The following is a 25,438-nucleotide window of genomic DNA, read 5'->3' on the forward strand; positions in this document are numbered from 1 at the left end:
TGGTTGTCAAAAGTGACATTAGAACTTGTGTTCATGGAGTTCAAACAATATTTACATTTGCTATAACTTCAAGAAGCAACTGAAAAGTTTTTAATTAAGTTCTTCAGACTGGTATGGATTTTAATATATGTCATAATATAGAATAAGGTTTGTAAATATGGCAGTTTGTGTTGCTGTGATAGGTAAAGATGTGAGTATACATTTTTCAGTATCTTGAGGTTATGATGAATTCTACTGAGGTTACATTTTCTATATTTACCAATTCAAATATTTTCACATAGAATTCTCCGAAATATATTCGATGTGCAGACGAATCAATGGCATTGCAGTTTCACTGCAAAGTTCATACATCAATAGATATTATAGAAGAGAAACTGAATGTTGGAAATAAAGCAGTAATTGATATTAGAGATTTGTATTTGGGATTATTGTATGCGACAGAAGAGTATAAAATGTATGCAATATGTCTAGCATTGTGTGGATTTGTTTGTATATATATTTACTGGAATATAGTGACAATGTTCTTATTTTTGAATTGTAGATATGGCTATGCGACAAATACAAAAATCAAGTTTATTATTGTGTTGCAGTCATCGAATACAACCCTACGTGAAAACGATGTGAAAATGGTATATTATCAATAGAAATAATTCAATAGTATAATCATGCTGTATCAATGTAATAACAAGTCTTCTGTTATAGATCTTTAAAAAATTGCATGCTGCCTACTCTAATTCTGTGTGTAATCCATTCTACATTCCAGACGATGAAATCAATTCCAAGTAAGCTGTTTGAATACTATAATTTTTCTGTGTTTCAAAGGTACTAACACTTTAAATTGGATTTTCAGGTCGTTTGATTTATCAATAATGGAAATAATGGGCATTATATAGTTACTACTGGCTGTATAATACAGAAACCACTAACTATGAATAGACTGTGCACACTTATACAAATTACAGTAATACATGAACTTAAATAGTTCCTGTTTACTGTAGTTTTTGAAACCAACTACTTCTTTTATCTAATTTAGTAGCTACTGTTTTATGTTATATATTTACATGAGTGACATTCATGCACATATACATATTTATAGTCACGTTTTAATAGGTTTAATCGAAAGTTCATTCTAAATGTGTAAATAATAAACAGTGTACATCCTGAAACAAATAGCTGCTTCATTTTCTAAAATAAATAAAAATTCATTGCTGTGAAGCAGGCTTGGGAATTGAAGTCTCTGAAGCTGCTAATCGATTTGATTGGCATTTGTAAATGACAAGGGAATGATCTGATGGGTTGTCGTTTTCTATTCTAAATTTCAGGTTAATATATGTTCACAAAATTTTTACTTTTCCCAATTGTCGTGTAGGTAATGAGACAACTTAACAAACCGATTAAAGGAACAATAGTGCAAAATTTAGAATAAAGAATAATCGACTGAAACTAAGATGTGGAAACATGTTTGACATGATGTCGAAAGTTTCAAGCTGACTCTACTGAGATGAAAGGTAACAAATTAATTGACATTTCATTAAAGTTTTTGGAAAATTATGCGCGATATAGTGAAGTAATCTATTTTACAGAGTTGCGCAATGAAGGAATTGATGGAAATAGAAAAAGGTGAAATTACAGAAGAGTTGAGCGTGGTTTGTAATATTCTAAAGATCAAATGTTCCGCATACACATATTTGCTACTCCGTTTTCAGTGGTACTGCTTTTGATATCTTTATCACTTTGGCTTTGTGTATGTCGTTGGGGATTTCGGTATAACTTGAAAGACCGAGAAGTAATTTTTCCATTATTTATTAATGTATAATGTTCCTAGAACGTCATAAGTACCAATCATAATAGTTAAAAGGTTTTCTTAATTCATTGTTTCAGATAAGAAAGGAATTTTTTAAAATCTACGTTAGCTATCTACTTGCATAATTGTTTTATTTGCAAATTTTGCAGTAATTTCTATGGTTTTAAACAGATTTACTACATGGTTATTCTGTTAGTTTTAAAATGATTTCTAAATAGTTTAACTTTATTCAACGCACTATTTGCCTGGAACTATACTTGTTATCTCTTTATTTTATTAGATTTTCAAACATACTCCATATACTCGCCTTACGACTTACGAATTACAAAAACATGAAAGAATGAACTTATTCAATTTTGCAAAATGGGAAAACCTCTTAACCTTGAATTCATAAACATAGTGTAATTTTCTAAATACTCGAATGTAGCTGGATTATACATGTGCGAGAGTAAATACATAATTATTCACAATGTAGTTATAAAATTTGTTACAATAACAACAGAATATTTACAATAACATTTTTCAATATAGTGTCCAAGTTTTGCGCACTTGTTGCATCATTGCATCGGCAAATTATAGCTGCTGCTTTATATTTTTTTAGCTGATCAATATTCATCAGCATATTAAAAGGTAGAGTGACTATGTTAAAAACTGATGTCACTTTAATCACTCTATTATTAACAAATTTTATGAGTGCATTCCGGATAATGATTTATTATGAATCACCCTCAATATATATTATATACAATATGACAATATGTATACATATATATATTTAAATACATCAATATTCCACTAATATATTTACGTGTCTAGATTCTTACCTGTCTGATTCTATATTTTATCATCATTACTTTATTGAATATGGTATTTTTGGGACATATACAGTTCTACTGTAAATATTTACAACCGGCGAAAAATTAATTTTCGTCAATTGTAACAAGTAAACACGGTAAATAACTCCAGGTACGTTTTCTACTATTTCTTACCTATTTATTTCATTTTTGAAAAGCAATTAAATACAGAAGTCCATAAAAAAAAAATTTTTTATTTATCACTTCCCTACAATAAAATTCGTTGTCTTTTGTTCAAATAGTTCTAAATCTGTTTGATGTTTCAAATGATTTATTTTATTTTTTACTTTACGCGCTTCACGGCACTTCACGGTGCGGTGTTGCCTGGTGTTGCCCATATGTATATAGAAAGAAGAAATTTGAAAATACGAGAGACAATATGGCGGAACTTACTGATATATTTTATCAATGAACTTATTGATATATTTTATCAATATGTGGTATATTAGTATACTTGTATTTATACATACCTTGCTTTTATATCGCTATCGCTATCAATCGCTATCCATCATTTTGGATTATCTTGCAACGTGACTTGTGGGCACCAGATATTCCGTTATCTTGAAACACTGCGTCCTAAATAAATAAAATATGCACATTCTGTACCTAAAGAGTACGTCGGATCTATTAGTATATGTATATAGTCTAAGACGCGCGAGAACATTAGACCATATATTTACAATATACATATATGATCTCATTGTATCGTGTACTCCTATTTATATCTCGTCTGTGGTAGTTCTGTAAATATTGATTGTAAGTTGTAACCAGTTGTAACTCACAAAATTGTTTAAACCTTTCAAATCCAAGGTACAGTAAATTATTTATAATTACAAATATTTCCATTAATTTTAGTGACAAGTTTAAAAAGCTGTAGGTATTTCATAACATGTTTTGAGTGTATACCTAACCTATCAATTAAAACAAATACTATTTATACGAAAAATGCCTCATATTATGGATACAATTAAATAAATTGCAAATAACGATTGTGTCTTTTAGGCCTCTCTTATTTATACAGTTGAAATGTATTATTTATATTATTAACTCTTTGCACTTTGAAATATATTACGATTAAAAATTAAATTTAGAATAATTTATTTGTTTTGAATAAAACATGTTAGACTTGTTTGCATATCTTTAAATCTATTGTTCAATTACAATAGTCGTATTACATTTATGTGTATCAATGTATCTATATTAACAGCTTTCAAATTATTAAATCTATAAACTTAAGTGTTGGGTGCTAATGCTTAGTGCATACCTCTATCGTTCTAAATTTGTATGAAACATGCATCAATGACTGATATTGTAGTATATATGTATATGTTGATTTCAGATGGGAATGAGACGACATGCTCAATTTATTGCTAGAACTGTTATGGTCCAAAATGGCAATGTCGACTCAGCTTATAAAGTATTAAGTCGTATATTGGGACAAGAAAAAATTTTAGAACAATATAGGCGTACTAGGTTCTTTGAGAGACCTTCGCAAACAAGACGTAGAGTAAATTATGAAAAATGTATGGCCATCTATAACGAGGATATGAACAGAAAAATTAAATTTATTTTAAGAACAAACAGAGAAGATCCATATCCTGGATGTTCTTAAATTATATCTTATTAAGTTGCTGAACATTGTTTCATGTAAAATTGTTATTTAGATTTTGATCTACTTTCAAGTACTGTGGGGAAGTGTTTATACTATTATGTATAATTGTACACGTATGTATGAAAACATTAATTAAACAAAATCTGATTAAAACTTGAGGGCTGAAGCAAAATTTTACTTGAACTTTTTAAATTTATGATGTAAAAAGAAGTTTTGATTGGGAAAATAAAACAATTCTGCAAGAAATGAGGGTTCCATGGAATTGTATTCGTTCTGTTGTATTTATTATTTATGAATCGTTTTATAATAAAAGTGATAGATTGAGAAAACATATATTATATTATGTTTTTTAAAATATATCTCTTTTTAAATACGGTTATCTCTTTATTTATATATCATATTATTTTATACGTAAATAGCAACTACCTATTTTGTTAACGTTAATTTTTTAACATATCGTTAGAGAGTAATTTATTTACAATTATCTTTGAAACATACGTTCGCACATTTCTCTGATTTGCGTATTTCATCTTTTCTTCTTTTCTTCTCCTTACGTTTTTTCGCTTTCAATTTCTGCAATACTTTTCTTTTATTCTCTTTCTTCTCACGAATCATTTTATCTATAGATGTAGATCGAAAATTTACCATGTAATGTTCGTATTTAAACTAGATTAATCCAGCAAAACTATTAATAATTGTATCCCAATTATCTTATACACACCTCGTATGTGTAAATCACATTTACAACAAGCACACTGTTGATCCCCTTGGGAAGTGCTTGGAAATTTTTCATGTTTCTTTAAAATCGACTTCTCGTCAGCTTTCCTAAGTTTAAAGAAGACTTGCATATTAACAGTATTTTATACAAATGTTGAATAATTTTAGCCAAAGAACCAACTTGGTCTACCTTGATCTACTAGCGTCTACTCTTTTTTTATGTAAAGTAATATTTCTATATAAATAATAATTATATTTATATATAAATATTAAAAATGATGCTGGAGCTATTTGACCCCTTGTATATTTTTAAATTCTATCGTACCAATATTCTTCCTTTTTACGCACTTCCAATCCCGATTTTCCAGATTCTTCTCTTTCTTCTTGTCTTGGAAGCTTTTCTGAAGGAAACTGAATCGCTTTTTCTTCTCTTTATCTTTCGATTTTTGTACGCCCAACGAGGATACATATTTGTTAGAAATATCCGAAGAAGTTTGATAAAATCGATTGCAAATCGAACATTTTATTGCGCTTCCGATATCTCCGTCCGAGCAGGAACAAACAGCTTCATCGTTCCATTCAACATGATCGGTTAAAGTATCTTTGTCTTCTTTATTTGCGGCCCAATTATATCTGTATAAAAATCATTATTTAAATCATTAATTAAATATTAAATTAAATAATCATTTGCGAATCGGTGGCGAATAATAGTAATACACTTTTATGAATTATATTAGATTATAATATATAATGTTATATATCATGTTTTGAACAGTTCTGTGGTTTTGAAATACCCTATATTTTTGTGTTCTAACGAATTTGTGATAAAAAATAACTTTGTAACATTTAAAATCATATTTTATAATTTAATGTGGTAATATTTGAGGAGAGTTACACAAATAAGTTTGAAATTAGTACAGTTTTATATTAAACTTAATCTGCATATGATAATTACTTGAATCGCGTACCACGTGCCTTTATTAAACGACTCCGCCTGTGGAGCCAATAAGCTGCGACCAGGCATAAAACAATAAAGAGTAAAACAAACAAGATCGAGATACAAAGAGATTGATGTTGCCTTAGGTAACACCTCGTGTCACGTGGTTTATTCTCTTTCTTTTTCAATTTATGGGTCTTGTGACTGAAACAAATTTTGAACGGTATACATTTCGATTTGTATAATTCCACGAGACAATACATTTATAATTCCAAATTACATTTTATATTGGTATACAGATAGACTATAAATGGTATGAGACTCCGTTTTTCTCATACAGTCAGCGGCAATATTAAGTGGACACCCTTAAAAATTGCATAACTTTTTAAAAATTGGTCCAAAGGACTTGAATTTTTTAAAGATGTTAGACCGGCTAGTTAGCTAGAGAATAAGTAAACAAAAATTTATTAAGATTGCAATTGGTAGGAATCATACAACATTTAAAAAATTATGTTCTGTCAACTTTTTTTATCTGAGCCTGTAACGATAATTTAAAAAATGCGTTTTATAGATTTCGGTAACTTATATGCATACTGAAAATTTCATCGAAATCGGTCAACAGTGCAATGAGCTACATACGTTTAATCTGCGACTTTTACCCTTAAGCTCTCATCTTTAAACGTATGTAGCTCATTGCAGTGTTGACCGATTTCGATGAAATTTTCAGTATGCATATAAGTTACCGAAATCTATAAAACGCATTTTTTTAAATTATCGTTACAGGCCCAGATAAAAAAGGTAACGAAACATCATTTTTTAAAATTTTGTATGATTCCTACCAATTGCAATCTTAATCAATTTTTGTTTACTTATTCTCTAGCAAACTAGTCGGTCTAACATCTTTAAAAAATTCAAGTCCTTTCGACCAATTTTTAAAAAGTTATGCGATTTTTAAGAGTGTCCACTTAATATCGCCGCTGATACATTTGTCTACATACTTTCAAATAAAATATTTCTTTCGTTTCAACATTTATTTGTGATGCTTTTGTTTTCATTTGAATTTGAAGTTTGATTTAGATAGGCTACTTGTGATCAAATATATGAGTTAACTGTGCATATAATATAAATATACGGAAGGAGTTTTCTTTTTGTATTTGAGCGCGTAATATTTCGAAAACAATTTCAATTTGAGATATTGTAGCTCGTTTAATTTGTTTTCAAAAGCACAATCAAATAATCTTTAAAAAAGAGCATAATTTCATTTAAAACATCATACTTGGTCATATTAAACAAAATGTTTACTTCCGCAGTTCAAGCGCACTGAAGTGAAATTGAAAATTCTTACGCGACAGCGTGTCCTGTTGCACCATGGGCTCGTTTCTTTTGTGTTTTACGATGCTCAGGATGAACTTTGTGAGCATTTTTCTTCTTCTTCTTCTTTTCTTTATTGGATAAATGTTTATTATTTTTCGACCTACGCCTGCGCACAGCTTTGCGTTCTGGAAATTCTAACACGTTTGCTAAATGATAATCTTCAGCGTCCATTAAGTTAACCGGCCTCTGATTTTCTTTCATATACATTACGAGATCAGAGTGCTCCAACAACTTTCGTGTCAACTGAATTGTTGATCGTCTCCCAGATTCTTTTCTATCTACAGAAAAATTGAATTTGTTTACCCTATTTACTACTACATTTTGAATTTTCAAATGATACGAGTATTATAGATGCGTTTGTTGAATTATTGAAGGGATACATTATGTAATTCATATACTTTTTTTGTAAGTGGAGGGTTTTCGGAGATTTGAAGGTCAACTTCGTTTTTTTAAATGGAATGCTATATTTTTTATGCCAAAATATCGAAGAGCGTTAAATTTTGAGTGAAAAAGTACTGAGCTTTTCTTTATCTTTGTTGCTATTGAATCTCCTACTTGATATCATGCACAGACCCTTTTCAAGGAACAAAGTGAAATTATTCGTTAAGTAATAGGTTTACGGCTAATAAAGCTCAGTACTTTTTTTACTCAAAATTTAACGCTCTTCGATATTTTGGCATAAAAAATACAGCATTCCATTTAAAAAAACGAAGTTGACCTTCAAATCTCCGAAAACCCTCCACTTACAAAAAAAGTATATGAATTACATAATGTATCCCTTCAAACCATACAACTTTTCTACAGAAAGTTTTTTCATACAATGCATACTTTGGAAGTTATTGAGGGTGAACAAGTTGCGTGGACCACCCTATACAACAGGGTGAACATTATAAATAATAAGCGTTACAGATGAATATCTCCAAAAATATTGATTACACGCAAAAATGTTTCAGATGAAAGTTGTTCAGTACCGAGGGGGATATCATGCGTGGGATTTTTATTTTTCCCGATGGACACCCCAAGGTGAGGAGAAGGTCACCTTCATTTTTTTTTAATGGGAAGACCTACTTTCAGTATTATCAATCGATTGACTATCGAATTCTGAGTAAAAATGTATTGACCTCCATATACGTCCTAAATCTAATAGTTAACGAGATATTATCGAAACAATTTTCTTTCTTCTTTGGATAATATCTCGTAAACTATTAGGTGTAGGACATATGAAGGTCAACACTTTTATACTGAGAATTTGGTACTCTATCGATCTATGGTATAAAAAATAGGACATTCCATTTAAAAAAAGAAAATTGACCTTCACTTCACCTTGCAGTGTCCACCGGAAAAAATAAAAGTTCCACCACATGATGCCCCCCCCCCCCTCGGTACTAAACAATATTCGTCTGTAACGCTTTATAATGTTCACCCTGTATATTATAAAATACAAATAGTTTGATGTAAGAATCTTCTTTGCGATAAACTTTACTTGGGTATTCATTAGTCCACCTTTCAAGATCGATAATATACACTTTCGACGTTGTTAAAAAACAATTTAAATCTTTGTTTAGTACTTCATAATTTGTTTTGTCAAGTTCCATTCTCTCTGGGATTAATTCGTATGCAGATTTTAACAGCGGGGAACATTCTGAGAGATATAATTGCGGTGATAGATGTACAACTTCGGTCTCTTTGAAGACACTGCCCTTTAAGAAGATATTGTTATTACTAAAATGATCGAGGTAAAGTCTATTTTATGCCATAATTGAAAAAATGTTGCGCGGAATATTATTATATGATAATTTCGAAGGAAACATCAGTGTTTAATAATCACAGCGCAATCACCTGCTGATCAATAAGAAAAATAGAAAAAGAGAAAATTACAGTTTGGCAAGTACATATATTTGTTGAATATTTCCAACGTTACAGAAAAGATTTTTTCGCTTGCCAGTACCTACATTAGCAATATTACAATATTGATCTTATAAAGTTCAGTGAAAATTCGTAGACAACTTTAAGTAGCTCACCTTGTTTTCTGCAAAAACAATAATCAAAATATAAAGCGTACATACAAATGTCATTCTGTAATGAACATGTTGAAAGTTTACTAGAAATCGCTAAGCGAGTCACATTTCGCTACTAAATGTTCTATAACTGACAGTTGTTTCGATTAAATCGATTATCGAGTAATGATCTGTGATGACCAGGTTGGTAAATAATTATTGAATAGGATGCGCACACATACGTAAATTCGTAGATACACGGGCGTTGCAGTCAACCAATAGTAAATATTCATTTGTGACAGCATGAACTAGAATCATATAAGAACTCATCTGCATTGATGAAATGTATAAACTAGCACCCGTGGATATATTCACGTAAAAGCGAGTGAGTTCGTATAAATAATGTCACCGTTGCTGTAGTTGCCTGTGAAATGTGATCATGTTGAGATGAATTTTTGTAGGACAGTCTCTTCCGCTTATGTTAGTTGAGTATTGTTAATGGAATAAAATAACCTTGGACTAATTTTAATATTTTTAACAGTTATCTGTACCATGTACGTATATTACGCTATTAATTATATTTTAAATTGTGGTATTTGGTATTTATCTTCAACTTTCCTTTCTTGTAAACACTCTCACTCTCACTCGATTTATAGGAATCTTCTTTCGTTGCCGAAAAATATGAAAAAAGTTTCATAATTTCTGAAAGCCTCAATGCGCTTAGAAAGTATTTTCAAATATGCCCTCTTCCTAGTTCCACTCTATTTTCCTACCTGTATGCTGCAGGTATGTTAGTTTTTATGCTACTTTTGTAGAAGATAATCTTATCTGGGACAACAGTATAGATATTTACAGTTTTCGTTAAAGATTATTACGTGTCTTATTTAATTCGCAAAGATTATTACCGAGATCGATGTTCCGGAACTCCAACTATTAGCATCGAACTTGAAACCAGAAGAATGTATACAATTTATCTCCTTGGACTCTCAGTGTAAGTGAAAACTATATTTAACAAGTATCTAAAATAAGGAAAATTAAGAAATACAAATGAAATCTATGCGTTTGTGTCGCATATTTTTTCAACACGAAAGTGCGAGTAAAATCATTTTAATAATTAGTTAATACAACGGTAGCAACTCTTTTGTGAGCAGAAAATCGTCGGAATTTTTGCACGTATGTAGAATGCTTTAAAAAAATTTACAACTTAAATAATGCTCAGTCTTTTTTATTTAATTATATTGGGTAACAGCAGCGTATATAAACAGAACATCTTTTTGTTAACACGTGTTATTATTTCCTAAACTTTCATTTTTTAACCGCGTCATTTGCTGGTTTATTAACGACTTTGAGCCAAACTTTTGGGACAATTTGATATACAGTGAATCCTCTATAAATGCAAAATGGCTGTACACGATAAACGCAAAAAAATATCACCTTCACTTTAGTAATCTAATCTCGGGTCGGATATATCGAGTACACGCGCTGTCCTTCTCTACGTTTGAAGCTCAAAAAGTAGCTAGTAGCTACCCGCCTACGATAAACGCAAACGAATCCCCCCGAGGCTTTTGCGTTTATAGATGATTTACTGTATTACGTCTTTTATGTCTCGTTTGCTTTCTGCCTTTCCCGAGTTACACTTTGCAAGCTAAAATTCTTGATATCAATTTTTAGTTCCACTGTCAGACGAAGAAGTGCAGAAACTAGCACGAGAACAGAGCTGTTTCCGCAATCTCGTGAAATGGATCTGTCAATTAAGAACAGTTACAAAAAATACATGGCCAGTTGTAAACGAACGTCTTGAACGAATTGGAAGAAAAGACTTAGTTGCCTGTCTTACTGAATTTAAGATGAAAACTTCGAAGTCACCGAAAGTGATTCGTGAAGTTCAGTTGGCCGAGGACTCGGAGTAAGACATCCTTACACTATAATTTCACACTATTGTTAATTATGTCATTGTATTCATTTGTATAGGAAAAATTTTATATATACTTACGTGCAACAAAAAAAGTTGCTAAATTTTTTATCAATAAAAAGACCAATATTTAGTAGCGTGTTATGCATTGCATTTTTGTTACTCCAGTCTCATATATAATTCGAGTATTATCGTAACCTTAAGGGGGTAGATTCGTTTCCAGGATTGCAGTGGTGCGGGACGCGCCTTCTCATTCCTCGATAATGCAAAGATATGGTTTTTCAGTGGTCAAAAGCGCTAGCTAAAAGATTGATCTAGGCCGCGATCGCCCCCAAAAGTCCCATTTATACGTTCACGAGGCGTAATTTGCATTATTCGTAAGCATAAAGCTGCGAATGTAACTATTTTCATAAAGCTGCGAGAGCTACATGCTGCCAAATAATGCAAATTACGGCTAGTAAACGTAAAAATAGGATTTTTGAAGGCGATTGCGGCCTAGATTCATCTTTCATCTAGCGCTTTTGACTACTGAAAAAACCCATCTTTGCATTATGGAGAAATGAGAAGGCGCTCCTCCTGCACCCTTGCAATCCCAGAAAGGAGTACACCTTCTAAATATTTAATAAAATTAATTTATCCTGAAGATAAAGTATGATTGTTTAAGCTCGAACCGCCTTGTACATTTGTTTTTAATATTTTTTTAGAGGTGACGAAGGCGTTGCAACAGCTGCAGTACCACCCACCACACCAAAGGGAACGGATGCTAACGCTACAACTCAGAACGCGAATCAAACGATAAATAAATTCCGTGGTAATAAACCGTTTTACCAATTTTATAATTTTCCATGAATTGCCTACACCTCGATTAACTTTGTTTCAATAAGCCATAGGACAAAAAACCTTCAAGGTATCGTTACGGACTGCAGGACTTGTTGTAGCATCTACTATACTTGTCACTTGTTGTTGCACTTTATTTATAAGGCGCAGTTTAGCAAATCTGTGGAATAAAATATTCAGAAGAAAAAAAAAGAAGAAAGGGTGAATAACATTTTTCAAATATCTATTATAATTGGGAGAGAATTAGACAAAATGGGCATAGCTTGTTGGCCAAGTTGGCTTAACGTCTCAATCGGATTCGTATTATTTACAACTAGGCTGCGAATTTTTAAGTAAAATATAATTTGGACTGCAAGAAACAGGAGTTCAATACAACATTACTTCATCCATTAATGTTTTGCGCACGTATAAGTATTGGGTTTGAACGAAAGTTCGTAGCGTTTTGTAAATTAAAATTGAAATCTAAAATTCAGATATTTATTCGTAGATTTATTCAATAACACGTTTTCGGGGTAATTTCTTGTGTTATTGAATAAACATATGAATAAATACCTTAATTTTATCTTCGATTCTTAATTTGAAAATGCTACGAACTTTCTTTCCAACCCAATATAGTTCTATTTGTTTTGTATTTCACCTACTCATTTTTGTCACATAAGCGAACAAAATTCGCAGTTTAGTTAGAACATCTCATGAAAAAATGTTATATTATCTTTTCGGGGCGTTCCGTTGTATCAAATGTTGTCACAGAAGATGTATTTTTCGATTAGAAAATTGATAGATGAAGGAGAGGTCGTCTCCAGAAGCTATTTTGTAAGAAAACCACGGGCGAAGAAAAAAAGAGCGTCATCTTACGAATTGATAAACACAGGCACACAGGGCACCATGTATATTGCACCCGCAGAACCAGAACCACCCGAACCAACGGGTTGTTATAAGTGTTACAAAAAGAAAAGAAAGAAAAGTACCAGAAGGCCACACAGATGAAGCGTGTAAATTAAAATCGTAAATTTTTAAATGTTCCACGACCTTTGGTTAAGATTATATCTTATCTGCCTACATATATTAATTCAATTGTAATATGCAAAACTTCCGAATAAATAATTTTATTTCAACAATGTACTATAACGGAAAAATAGAAAAAGTAATTTTGAAGCAATATCCCAGAAAAATTCAATCAATTGTTGTGACATATAGAAAAGTATTGATAATATTGGGGAAAAATTCTTTTCTATCATTTAGTTTATTGTTATTCAGAACTGTTCGGTACATTATTAGAAGCAGTTTCTTCATGTATTTACAAACATTAGAAACTTTCGTAGAAATTTTTTATCAGAATCTAAGCGAATGTTCATTTTCAAAAGCTACTATGTTACTTATTAAAATAGTACGTAATTGCCAATTCTTTTGTTCAAGACTGCGAATATTGTTTCATTAACCTACCATCGTGAAAATGTTATTAGCAACGCGCGAATCGTCTGCATGTCTATGTTTTATTATAATTCTATCACAGTACAGAGTTTTCAGTACAATTGATATTAATGTAAACGAGTTAGAATATTTGGCTGCGCGTCTGAATCCATTCGAATGTCGACGACTAATAGCTGCTCTTCATTACACGACACATGAGTTACCAAATAATCTAGCAGAAGCTGGTACATCATCAAATTTATACGTTTGTTCGTGATTTTCCTGTAGTTCTTGTATGTCTGTCCGATTGAAATGAAATCTTGTTTAATTGCTCTTTATGTTCCGACGACAAGTATAATTTAGTACAGTATTTATACAGTACGTATATGGACGTAATGCAAATATTCTTCGTAATTTTCTAAGAACGCAATGTGGACGACGACGTGCCTTGCATTCGACACCTGATCCATTGGAACAGTTCTCCCACCGAGGGTAAAGGAAAAACACACGAAGCTTTAACGCATAGATTACGTCAAATAAATCGTAATGATTTAGCTGATTGGTTGGGTAAATCTACCTTCACACAGCTGGGAAAAGATCTCAGTAGAGCAGTGGGAAAATCCTTTGATGAGCTCGCTAAAGAAGAGAGCGACTCTTCGTGAGTAAACATTTTTACTGAATTGTCACGCAGTATTACGAAACGAGACTGGCCTTTATTTGTCGTATTTGCCATTTTTCGAAAGTGTTTTACGAAGTTACAATTTTCTCCCCAAGGAATGTTTCCCCAGTTTCTGGGAAACAACGATAATATACGTATACAATCTCTCAATAGGGCTATTCCACGCGAAATCGGACACTTTTGGAGTACTGTTTCGAATTTTGTTCAAATTTGAATATGTTGTAGTCTTTATAGTGATCTATAAACAAATCTTAGGATTTTTTAGTATCTTAAAAATTGTTGATTTTACAGACATGTAAAAAAAGTGTCACCCTTTTTTCATAGGACTAGAACTAACAAACCGATGAAAATGAGTCTTTAGGTGCTTATAGTGGAAACATAAGAGTATGTACTAAAAATGTTGTCATTTTAAAAAATATTGTTTTTCACCATTTATTTTGTTATTGTTTTATGTGCAGAGTTCACTTCAAGTAATTTTAATTTCATCAATTTTTAAATGTTCGTTTTTTTTAAAACATGTCCAGGAAGGGGACACTTGGGGCTATATTCTCATTTTTTCAAATTTTTTAAAAGGTTCCTTGCTGTGAAAACATCGTATTTGTTTAAAACTTTTGCAAAATGAGTGGTGAGAAAAACATTTCTTTCAAATGACAACATTTTTACTATAGATACTCTTTATGTTTTCACTACAAGCTCCTAATAACTCATTTTCATCGGTTTGTTAGTTCTAGTCTTATGATTTAATGTAAAAAGGGTGACACTTTTTTTACACGTCTGTAAAATCAACAATTTTTAAGATATTGAAAAATCCTTTGAGATTTGTTCATAGGTCACTGAGGACTACAACATATTTAAATTTGAACAAAATCCGAAACAGTACTCCAAAAAGTGTCCGATTTCGCGTGGAATGACCCAAAACAGAATTTGAATCGTCTAGGTCTAGTTTGAGAAAATGCCCCGTATGCTCGAAGTGATATCAAATTATCTTTGAATTATAGTTAACAACTTCATTACGATTCTAGGTCTCCAATACTTTTAGCATCCAAGAGTTACGATGATGCAGACCCCTGGTTACAAGTTGACATCGTTCTCCTGGCAATTTTACTTGGTCTATTGGGAGCTTTAATAACACTAATATGCGCCACAATATTCCACAAAATGCGGAATTATTTTCGCAATAAATACAAGTTCGAAAATCATGTAACTTATTTTATTACAATTTCAAAAACGTATTCAAGACGAAAATATTGTAAAATTCTTATAGCATTGTGTAAATTTCGCAATCGTTTCTGTTCCACAAATGATAGATATTCCTTGACTTAAGAGTCATGAGTACATCTAATACTATAATATCTTATTTATATCGCATAAAAGAAACGAAGATCCAACAATCATTTTATCATGTTACTTTACATAATATCACTTAGTAATAATTTATATTTAATTTGCAGAAAATTAAATAAGGAAACGGATAACGAAACGCAAAACGAATCAAAAGGGGAAGAGCAGATAATTTACAGTAATGAGAGTAGCGATGAAAATATGGACTATGCACAAGCAGATAGTGAAACAGAGATGAATTCTCGCTGAAGTCCTTAAACTATTACTGCTTTTAAATTCTGAAATATGAAATGAACATACCATGTAATTTAAAGTATCACACGATATAATTAGTAAATGCAGAATATACTAGTCTTTACATTTCAGTGTTTACTTATGTTGTATAGCGTGACGTATGTATCGTAACAAATTAAATTGTATCTATATAAAAATGTAATGATAACTCAGATGTCGTTGGCATTGACCGTTCCGGAATTTGTCAGCTGTAGCCGTGTTCTGTTTGGATCGTGTTTTTCGCTAATAACTCGGGGAACATTTTTGCAAAGGAAAAAGTTAATTCGGTAATTATTTAGGAAGTACTCCGAGCACTACAGCCGCCACAGGGAGCGAGACGCGCGGCCGGGAGAAGTGAGGCTTCCTTGAAAATGCCTCCGATTCAGCAAAAATTTGCCCATACCTGACTTAAATAATTGATTGGACTTTATCAGATTTTCGTCTATATACAGTAAAGATATACTTCGAAATATACAAATATTATTAATGCATAGCACATATGTATAGCGGTGGCTTTGCAAAACTTGATTCACTTGTTGCGAGTGAAAGTATCTAGCTCTCGAAATCATTTGTTCGAGTTTGTATATATATATGTAGTCTTTTTTTCTCTCTCTCTCTCTCTCTGTACAATTTCTATACTTAAAATAAACTTTCAAGTACGAATTTTAAGAATATATAACATATATTTAGATTTGTACATCTATATTACATTTGTCCTTACACTGCCCTAATCGTAATATATAAACTCTCACTATATATATACTTTATATTAAATCTCCTACGTGTATAACTTATAGTTTTGCCAGCCCTAACGGTGGACAAATAAATTTTCGCACTTCTATGTACATTCGCTACAATGCCGTTCTCTTGTCAATTGATTAAATAACAGATTAAGAATTGTGTGTCTGTCACCGTGTCGTAATAAAAGTAATAAGGAAACGCGTGAAACATATATATGTATATATTGAAAAATCTGAAATTTCCAAACGTTTGCTAAACTTCGTTCTCGAAACTTTAATGTTAAATAAACCGTACCGTCGCTGTTTCAGAATGAAAAATAAATTTTAAAGAGTGTTACACGAGAAATCGTAAAAATGCAAGATTACTAGATCCTTTTTAATATTAATATTCTTGATCGTGTGAAAAAAAAATCGGTTTTCTTAAATAGTTGGTTTAAGATTGAGGATTCGGAGCAGTTCGAAAATGAAATGTTTGCAATGTTTAATAGAAAATTTGTAAAGTACCACAGAAGATTAATGGATGTAAAATTGCTTTTGTGAAATATTAACATTTCGAGAATGAACGACAAAGGTGCAAAAACGTTCTGCGTCGAATTTTAATGTCGCAGTACATTCAACCATGCCATTTTCAATTTGTTTCTTCTTTACACAATTATGCAAACTATTACTTAATACAACAGCATTGGATGAGCTTGCAAAGTAGACTGCGGAAGCTTAAGCAATTTGCAGTTGTTCCGAGACGACTTTTAAATGCTAGCAGCCTTGGTAGCATTTCTTGAACATTCTTAGAAGCCGTAAAAATCCGCAGTCTAATTACAAGTGAAATCGTAGATTAATTACAGCCGGTCGAATGTACTGCTCACCAACATTGTTACCATTATCTTTGTTATACAACAATTTCAATACCTTCGCAAGTTCCCTGCCCAACGATTAAATCAAGAAGTACCAACAACCAGTACGTCCGAGTTTCTTGCTTCCGAATACATTCGAAAGAACAGTAAACTCTTGGAAATGTACCTGCTAGGTAGCTTCGGCTTTGTGAGCCGATTCGATGATTTCCTTCAGACACCGACCGAACTCCTCGATTATCAATCTTTGAGACGTATCATCGTCGAACATGTTACGCTCCGCTTCGTCGGCTTGAGCCATTAGACACTGGCACGTTATCTCGACTACTTTGTCAGTCAGGAAGTTGAAGGGTTGTCTGCGAAGAAGAATGTATCAAATATATAAAATGAATAATAAATAATTATATATATAAATAATTTGCTATTATAATTGAAGAAGCATACCTTGCGCCCGTGTTAGATATAGCTGGCGGTCTGAAGGCCATTTCGGACAGCTGTAGTTTCGCCTTGTTCAATGTCAGCTGCGTTGTCCTAACTTCAGCCGCTTCTGCAAGATCCTTCAGAGATTTCTTCTCTAAATTTGGCTCCTCTACGTTGCGACACCCTATGCATTTACAATTGCCGGAACACGGAATCTTGGCCTGAAATAGTCGTTTAGAAAATTCATAAAAATGTCCTGCGTATACAAATAAACGGTACACACCTCGTAGCATTCGCAGTAATTTTTTAAACATCCGCTTCGCTTGCAATTGCAGCCCTTATTGTGCCTACGGATGTCGTCGCCTGTTTCGCGACCTTTCCCGATCTTCGGGCGAAATGCGTTCGGGTTGCGTTCCAAACAGGACTTGATGGCTCGCTGCCTCTCCTCCTCGTTCCCAAGATTGTTGGAGCAGTTGTTACAGTTGCACATGTGGCAGAACTCCCCGTTCGCGAAGCAGTCGCAGTATCTATTGTACAACACATTCATAATCTGTCAGGATTGATTCTTAATTGACTAGGTTAATGTCTTCCAATTCGTATAACAAAACAGTGGAGAGTCGACGTTCAATTTTCGAAAGACGAGTCAGAACAATAACAGGTACATATGTATACAGTTGACAAAATTGAACAACGACAGATCGATTACATATACTCACAGTTTAAGACACTGCGACTTGGTACAATTGCACGGTTTCCTTGGCCTGATGCCATTAGGCTCTACGCTAGTGTAGGACTTCTGGGAGCCCTTGTTTTCTGCAATGGGTCCTACGGATGAATTTCCTGTGGAGGCTTGCAAGCTCTGCGTATTGCCCAGCAGACTGGGCGTAGCTTGCTGGGACTTTATCTTCGCGTCGTCCGATGTCTGTGGTAAGAATTAGGAATTACTTCTTGTACCGGTAGAATTTTCTTTCTATCTGAAATATACCGAACCTGTTGTTGGATGTACTGAGTTGGTAGAACTACGATATTTCCCACGTTTGAGTTGGTCGAGAGAACGGCCTGTCCGGATGCTAATTGGCTCAACGCAGATGCTGGAATAGCTACGGTGTTCTTTGACTGGTTGCCGCCCACCGTAGCGGTTGCAGGGATTAGCAACCTCTGACTGCTACTAGTTAACGTGGCCTTCGGTGCAACAGTCCGTAACGACTGGTTACTAGTGTTCAATGGAACCACCTGTAACAACATATCGAAACGAATAAATGGTACAGCCCACTAGTAAACATGCTTTATTTATCAATTGCACAGACCTTGACAATCTGCTGCTGGCCTCCAATCTTCTGACTGACGCCAACGGTCTGCAAAGTGGTCTGCGACTTTGCTTTACCCACAGTGACAACATTCGTGGTCCCCGACGAAGGAGTACTAACTAGTCTGACGTATTGCACCTTGAAGAAGATTAAGTCGTGCGTTATTCCTAGCGAATCGCAACCAGAGGTGAATCACTTACTTGTCTTCCAGGCATTTGTATCTGATGCACTTGGTTAGATCCGGTCACGATGTTCTGATTAGCCGGTATTCTAATAACTTGTCCGCTTCCGAGCACAGTTCCGGGTTTCAGAGAGCTCTGTTAAATAATACAAGCATTATACATAGTACGAAGAAAGCAAAACAGAAACGAGACGGAACAAGATAACTCAGCTAACCTGCCGTATAATCACTTTCTGAGGACTCTGCTGTACAGACGGTTTGTTGGCGGAGGGAAATGCAGACTGCTGATTCGAAATAGCTGAAGCTTTCATTTGCGAACCCAACATTGGAGCCGGTAGTATCTTTGTGGGAGATTTGATCGTGCTGCTTGGGACTATGGTCACTTTCGAGGGCTGCGCGCTCGACGACTGCATGAACTTGTTCACAATTATTCCCTTTGAGAAGAGTACAAGCGATAACGCATTAGTTCTAATTAACACTTTACCTACAGGAAGCATATTAATAGGATTTTCAGTAATTGTGCTGTACCAAAGGAAAGCATATAAATTTTCTTTCACATTACAATCTTAAACAATCTCTACAATCATTACAATCTCTAAATTTAAACTTGAAATTTTTTGCTTAATTTAAAGTTGAAATTTCCCTCGATTTACACTTGAATCTCCCCTCAATTTAAACTTGAAATTTCCCTTAATTTAAACTTGAAATTTCCTTCAGTTTAAACTTGAAATTTGATTGCAATCTTAAAGGAAACTATTAGATAACGTTATTGAGGGTGACTTGTTAGTTCACAATGAAAATAACTGTTGCTATTAAAGGTTCCATTAAAAAGTGTTTAGCCATGTACCATAGATTTTTCAAAATTATGCAATAATCACCAGTCGGTAATGTGTTAATCATTATCCTTAGATAGATTTGAGAATACTCACTTGTTTCTGCGACGACGAAGGCAAGATGTGTTGGACTTTGTTAGTGGAAAGCAGTCCCATTTGCTGCGCTTGCGCCAGCGTTATAGTTTTCGTCGGACTGGTGAGGTCCTGATTGGAAATGCTGTTGTTCAGAAACTTTATCGCCTGCTGGTTCTCACTCTGCGAACTAGTTATGAGGACTTGCCCCGATTGCGTTTGATTTCCAGCCAGGATCATTTTCGTGTATACCTAAAATACATACGAATTATCGTTTTGATATTCAATCAATTCTTTATACGAATGCTAATCTTACATTACGGTTCTGCGGAGTGCTTTGCGCAGTCCGTTTGACAGCAGACTGGACTGTCTTGGTATTAACATTTTCTAGCGTGATGCTCCCGGAATGCCTGGTGGCCATCACCGGTTTACCAGACTGTGCAGATCGTAATTGAACTATGTTACCATCGGCTGACTTTGCTATGAGCGTCTGTGCCAGCGACTGCAGTTGACCAGCTGACGCGGACGATGGATGAGAGATTTTTAGGATCTGGCTAGTGCCTTGACCACCAGCTGGAGAGACTATCATAATCGACTGGCTCTGTGTCGTAGAGCCAACATTCGATTTTACCTATTACAGAATGAAAAAGCATAACGTTATAGCGAACAAGAATGCTCGTTCGAATAGAAAGTCATTCCATACCTGTACAGTAGATGCAGGAAGCCTCTGCAGCGTCGGCTTCGTTTGAAACACAATATTTTGATTAATCTGATTCGCTGTTGTATAAATAATATGTTCTTCATGAGCTTGGTCGGACACCTCAGTCATTTCCACATCAGGTATAATTGTTTCAGTCTCGATATTCCGTTCTATTATTATGTGATCCTCGTCTGTCGTCATCACTTCCTCTGCGTTCATGCATTCCAATTCAGTTTGAATATTAGCGAATGCTTCAAAGTCGTTGCCAGAATATTGCTCGCTGTTATGCGACAGACTTAACGCGCTCAAGTCACAGTCGCCGAGGGTACGTGAGTCCAGAGCCAGTGGCTCGACCAAAGCTCTGGCGCTCTGCCCTTTATTTACAGACATGGTTCGTCCTGGACAAAATATTACAATCTCATTAAAACAAAACTGGTCTGTTTAACATTGATTTCTTGAGATACATATGATCGTTTGGAAGTGGTTTGGAAGAAACACTGTTTCTCGACTCGTTATGAATTACATAACTTGGTGGAAATTCAACAGAAGCTTGCTGCTCCGTTCCAGCATAAAATGTTAAATGATAAAGTATAAGTGAACGTAAGGTAGTTCGATGTTCCAACAGTTCAAGATAAACATTCGCATGATAAACACGTACTCCATACATACGCAGGTTAGAAATTTAAGTGTCGCGAATGGTCTCCGCGCAAAGCTGGAAACATCGAGAATTCCTGCACAAGAAGATAACGTCCCGCGTCGGCGGCGAGATGTGAAAAAATTTACGGAATGACGGGCGAACGAAATAAATCGGTGAGAATTTAAAAATTCAAACATTCAAATCTCTCGGAAGCGAGAGAACGCGTTCCTCCGGTGCGAGGGGCGACGAGCTTGGCCGGAGGATGCGTCCGACGACACGAGGATTAAGTAAAGTTCGAACTTTTGAAAATTGGAACGAGAAAATTTGAATAATGACAAAAAATTCGAAGGATAGTCCACTTAGGAACATTAGCGCCAATTATCGCTCGAACGCGCCATTTTCCGTGAACCGAACTTTCGTCTACGTTTTTCGGCTCTAAATGAAACTGCATTGTTCAGACATCGAAGGATTACGAGAAAGGGATCGCCGAACGTGTTAACGAATAATAGAAACGAAGGTTCGCGGCGAGTTCCGTTTGATAATCGTGTAAAATCGAACTGAACCTGTAACCGATAGGTTCGTATTGGGTACGTACATACAGTGCTAGGTGGGGGCGTGCCACGAAGCTTATTTCAATCGCAGTAGATTCTTTTGATAAACCTCTGAACACGTATTTCGCTGATTTAAATCGAATTGAAACCGTCTGACGATCAATATCGTCAGATATCGAACGCTTACCTGGGTGTTCCCTTGATAGCTCGAATTTGTTCAAAATCACGCGCCCACCATTGCTGTCCCACAATGCACTGCGCACTATTTACGCGCCGCTGTATACGAACAGACCTAAAAGGTCGTTCCCTATTAAAATCTCCAGCGATTAGAAGAACGAGATGCTCTTCAACTCGTAGGAATTAAACTACTCTCGGTATAGAATCCGTCGAAGGTCAACTCTATCAACCGAACGTCGCGCTAAGGTTCAACAATATTTTCGCGCACTTTCGCTCCTCTGCGGCTCAAACACGTAGGAAATTTATCCCTCGGAATTATAGGGAATGCGGCCTACATACTACCGTTTGGAATTGAGGGATTGGATCTAGATCACCATTGCGTGTATAATATACTGTTGTATAATACGTGCACTCGGTAAGGTGGCCAAGTAGAAGGAATCAGAAGGAATCCTCAAAGGCGGCAAATCGCACTAGTAGACTCCTCGTCGAACTAGAGGGGCGACCAGGGGCGACTCGTTATTGCCGCTCGCATGCGGCTATTGCTTACAGATCTGCAATTTATAGGGGTTATTACACATGCCTTAAACTATTAACTGGCACAAATAATTTTTCAATACTCTTGTTTAATATTAACTTATATGGATTAATCGGAAGCCTCTTTGCGTTGCGCTCATTTTTTATTTATGGACGCAAATCTTAAAAGTGTTAAGCAGCTTCGGTTTGACACTAATCGTTTTGGCAAGGTGTAACATTGAACTAACTTTGTGTAAAAAATCTCGGGCATCTTCGGACACCTTTGGCCGCAATTTAAGTTTAAATATCAACTTTTAGAATTTCCAAGAATGAATTGCGCGAAAATTAAGGTTATTTGAGGTTTAGGGTGAAAATTTTTATGGACATATCATAAATTATAAAGATAATGTAAAATAGTTAGTTAGAAACAATTGTTGAAATTTAAAAAAAAATTAATAATAATTTTTTTATGTTAAATAAACGAGGTTTTCGTTCATTAGATAACTGTTTTCTGCCACAAAGTGGTAAAAAACCCGTAAAAATGAACTTATCCAACAAATTTGTTACCGTTTTATCGTACATTGAATGAAAAGTGTACCGCCAACATTAGAATAACGCAAGATACACCACGAGAAGGTTGCATGGTCGGGCTTGTACTTCGTGTGTAGTGTGTGATTAGTGTTGTTTGTGTATGTTCAGTGGTGTAATCAGTTTTTTAATATGTCCCCATAATAAACTGTAACAACAGAATGTAAGGAATATCGAAGTTGCGAATGTCGAGAGCGGGCAGCGTGCGGCTCGACAGCGCGACGCGTACCCTTCAGGTAAAAACCCAGTGCACATTTGGGGGTGCAGGTAGAAAACACGCTGGTAACAGACTAGAGGACTAGAGTTTACCTGAGCGGTCACTCTTCCAGACTACATACAGGGTGTTTACCTACAGGTGGGAGAAAATTTAAGGGGTGGTTCTCGACGATAATATAAGACGAAAATGAAGAATAAAAAAATTGCGATTTCGGCTTCGTTATTTAGTTATTAACAATTAAAAATCCGCCTAAAATGCTGCAACACTTCTAACAAAAGTATACGTTGCGTACGTCAGACAGGCGCGCGACAGTCTCGTATCAAGTGACAAACGCATGCATACCTTGGTTCTCATTTGGGGCCCCAGCGAGGTGAAAATATTTAAAAAATCGGTGGACGACATTGAACCTACCTACTCGTTAAAATCCACAAGGGCATTTCTAATATCCGCCCTATGGAATTATCGAGTAGAAGGGGTCAATGCCCTTTCACTTCTCACAAATATCCACAAATCCTTATCCTGCACTATAATTGTTCATAACACCGTACCTAATATACTGGAATAAACGCTCTAGCACTATTTACAATATCATACACACGCACTACGAGTTTACAGAGTCATGCGATTTCTGCGAACGGAAATCTTCTACGCGTGAGAGAAGAATCGTCCGTACAAGCTATCATCTGTATGCACACTGATTCAAGACAGCTGATGAGGTCGATGCCACTATGTAATACTATGTATAGCAGTGTGTGGCAGCGTAGCATGAATGGCATGAAGAGTTTGTTCCTAATCTGATTCATTGACATCGCTACTTCAACCAATAGCGGAATTATGTTTGTTTAACAAACCAATCAGATCCATATATTCTTTCCAGCAGTGCAGATTAACAATAAGTACCCAGCTAACCAGGCGTGCCTTGGGCAAGCCGTGCCTAGGGCACAGATCGGCAAATCATTGTCCAATCTACGCTCGGAGGTGCTCAAGTCCCGATTGGCTTAATTTTGGACGACCGTAGGACCAGGGTTTGGACATGGGCATGAGGTCGGCATCAGGTCGGCACGAATCGGCCGAATGTGCCTTTGTGGCAGCACTGTCGCACTGATGTACCGCATGCCGAATATCGTTTTACAGGTGAAACAAACAATTCCAATGCCGCTTTTGCAAAATTCACATGTTTTTCTATAAGCGAGGGTGAAACTAATATCCTAATCGCGATATGGAGCAACAAAAAATGAGTATACACATTCGGAGCTAATATCCCGTACATTACTACCGGGCCGGTATATAAGAGAAATTGGCGAAAAAAAAAATACAAATTTTATTTATTTCTCACATTTGTTATTTTTCCTAGACTGCGGATCTTTATGCGAAATAAAAATTGTCTGCATCGATTGCAAGAGACATAATCTAAAATTTGCATTGCCGTACAATTTTCTTTACAGTTCAATTTCAACTAATTGAATACACTTATATTTTAAAGATGATAAATAAAAATGATTTTATCATCTCCGCGCGAATGGCAGTACTCGATAAGTACTGTCCATCTGATTTTTCTAGACGCCCGAGGCCAATAGAAGAATATTCAACTTTTAAAGCGACCGAGTTTCGCCAATTTCTCTTATATACCGGCCCGGTAGTAATGTACGGGATATTAGCTCCGAATGTGTATACTCATTTTTTGTTGCTCCATATCGCGATTAGGATATTAGTTTCACCCTCGCTTATAGAAAAACATGTGAATTTTGCAAAAGCGGCATTGGAATTGTTTGTTTCACCTGTAAAACGATATTCGGCATGCGGTACATCAGTGCGACAGTGCTGCCACAAAGGCACATTCGGCCGATTCGTGCCGACCTGATGCCGACCTCATGCCCATGTCCAAACTCTGGTCCTACGGTCGACAC

The 25,438-nt window shown here is 34.9% G+C and overlaps 5 protein-coding genes and 1 long non-coding RNA gene across 12 annotated transcripts; 3 read left to right on the forward strand and 3 right to left on the reverse strand.

Annotated features, from left to right (window-relative positions):
- The first annotated feature begins 10 nt into the window (after positions 1 to 10).
- LOC143221229 (trafficking protein particle complex subunit 2-like protein) lies at positions 11 to 2,620 on the forward strand. The gene is made up of 6 exons (XM_076446715.1): positions 11 to 190; positions 282 to 454; positions 542 to 629; positions 703 to 782; positions 851 to 1,508; positions 1,584 to 2,620. Exons 1-5 carry the CDS (start codon positions 158 to 160, stop codon positions 891 to 893), a joined length of 417 nt encoding a protein of 138 aa, XP_076302830.1. The 5' UTR covers positions 11 to 157; the 3' UTR covers positions 894 to 1,508; positions 1,584 to 2,620.
- On the reverse strand, positions 1,295 to 3,378 carry LOC143221272 (uncharacterized). Its single transcript, XR_013011754.1, has 2 exons — positions 3,129 to 3,378; positions 1,295 to 2,982 (listed from the first exon to the last, which is right to left on the reverse strand). It is a non-coding gene; the product is annotated as an uncharacterized LOC143221272 (long non-coding RNA).
- Positions 3,238 to 4,601, forward strand: Mrps21 (mitochondrial ribosomal protein S21). The gene is made up of 2 exons (XM_076446725.1): positions 3,238 to 3,468; positions 3,998 to 4,601. The coding sequence occupies exon 2, from the start codon at positions 3,998 to 4,000 to the stop codon at positions 4,268 to 4,270; it is 273 nt and encodes a 90-aa protein (XP_076302840.1). The 5' UTR covers positions 3,238 to 3,468; the 3' UTR covers positions 4,271 to 4,601.
- Positions 4,602 to 4,741: 140 nt separating this feature from the next.
- Positions 4,742 to 9,944, reverse strand: LOC143221160 (uncharacterized). Of its 3 annotated transcripts, XM_076446671.1 has the most exons (6): positions 9,320 to 9,944; positions 7,270 to 7,576; positions 5,943 to 6,128; positions 5,336 to 5,620; positions 4,992 to 5,095; positions 4,742 to 4,890 (listed from the first exon to the last, which is right to left on the reverse strand). In XM_076446671.1, exons 1-6 carry the CDS (start codon positions 9,360 to 9,362, stop codon positions 4,742 to 4,744), a joined length of 1,074 nt encoding a protein of 357 aa, XP_076302786.1. In that variant the 5' UTR covers positions 9,363 to 9,944. The 3 variants fall into 3 exon arrangements, with proteins under 3 accessions (XP_076302786.1, XP_076302791.1, XP_076302796.1); XM_076446676.1 differs by lacking the exon at positions 5,943 to 6,128; XM_076446681.1 differs by lacking the exon at positions 4,742 to 4,890 and having other exon boundaries at positions 5,313 to 5,620.
- LOC143221185 (uncharacterized) lies at positions 9,944 to 15,857 on the forward strand. 3 transcript variants are annotated; one of them, XM_076446687.1, is made up of 7 exons: positions 9,944 to 10,081; positions 10,193 to 10,286; positions 10,967 to 11,201; positions 11,912 to 12,018; positions 13,878 to 14,112; positions 15,156 to 15,320; positions 15,585 to 15,857. In XM_076446687.1, exons 1-7 carry the CDS (start codon positions 10,010 to 10,012, stop codon positions 15,721 to 15,723), a joined length of 1,047 nt encoding a protein of 348 aa, XP_076302802.1. In that variant the 5' UTR covers positions 9,944 to 10,009; the 3' UTR covers positions 15,724 to 15,857. The 3 variants fall into 3 exon arrangements, with proteins under 3 accessions (XP_076302802.1, XP_076302804.1, XP_076302811.1); XM_076446689.1 differs by having other exon boundaries at positions 15,156 to 15,333; positions 15,585 to 15,733; XM_076446696.1 differs by lacking the exons at positions 13,878 to 14,112; positions 15,156 to 15,320; positions 15,585 to 15,857 and adding exons at positions 12,092 to 12,245; positions 12,815 to 13,489.
- On the reverse strand, positions 14,664 to 23,972 carry LOC143221016 (protein lin-54 homolog). 3 transcript variants are annotated; one of them, XM_076446559.1, is made up of 12 exons: positions 22,224 to 23,972; positions 20,852 to 21,246; positions 20,465 to 20,779; positions 20,173 to 20,400; positions 19,459 to 19,677; positions 19,263 to 19,379; positions 19,063 to 19,200; positions 18,746 to 18,988; positions 18,472 to 18,677; positions 18,039 to 18,282; positions 17,780 to 17,976; positions 14,664 to 17,691 (listed from the first exon to the last, which is right to left on the reverse strand). In XM_076446559.1, exons 2-12 carry the CDS (start codon positions 21,236 to 21,238, stop codon positions 17,508 to 17,510), a joined length of 2,478 nt encoding a protein of 825 aa, XP_076302674.1. In that variant the 5' UTR covers positions 21,239 to 21,246; positions 22,224 to 23,972; the 3' UTR covers positions 14,664 to 17,507. The 3 variants fall into 3 exon arrangements, with proteins under 3 accessions (XP_076302674.1, XP_076302688.1, XP_076302681.1); XM_076446573.1 differs by lacking the exon at positions 22,224 to 23,972 and adding an exon at positions 21,518 to 22,191; XM_076446566.1 differs by lacking the exon at positions 22,224 to 23,972 and adding an exon at positions 21,507 to 22,191.
- Positions 23,973 to 25,438: the final 1,466 nt, after the last annotated feature.

Source organism: Lasioglossum baleicum, chromosome 2, assembly GCF_051020765.1.
Source record: "Lasioglossum baleicum chromosome 2, iyLasBale1, whole genome shotgun sequence".
In the NCBI taxonomy this organism is placed as follows: domain Eukaryota; kingdom Metazoa; phylum Arthropoda; class Insecta; order Hymenoptera; family Halictidae; genus Lasioglossum; species Lasioglossum baleicum.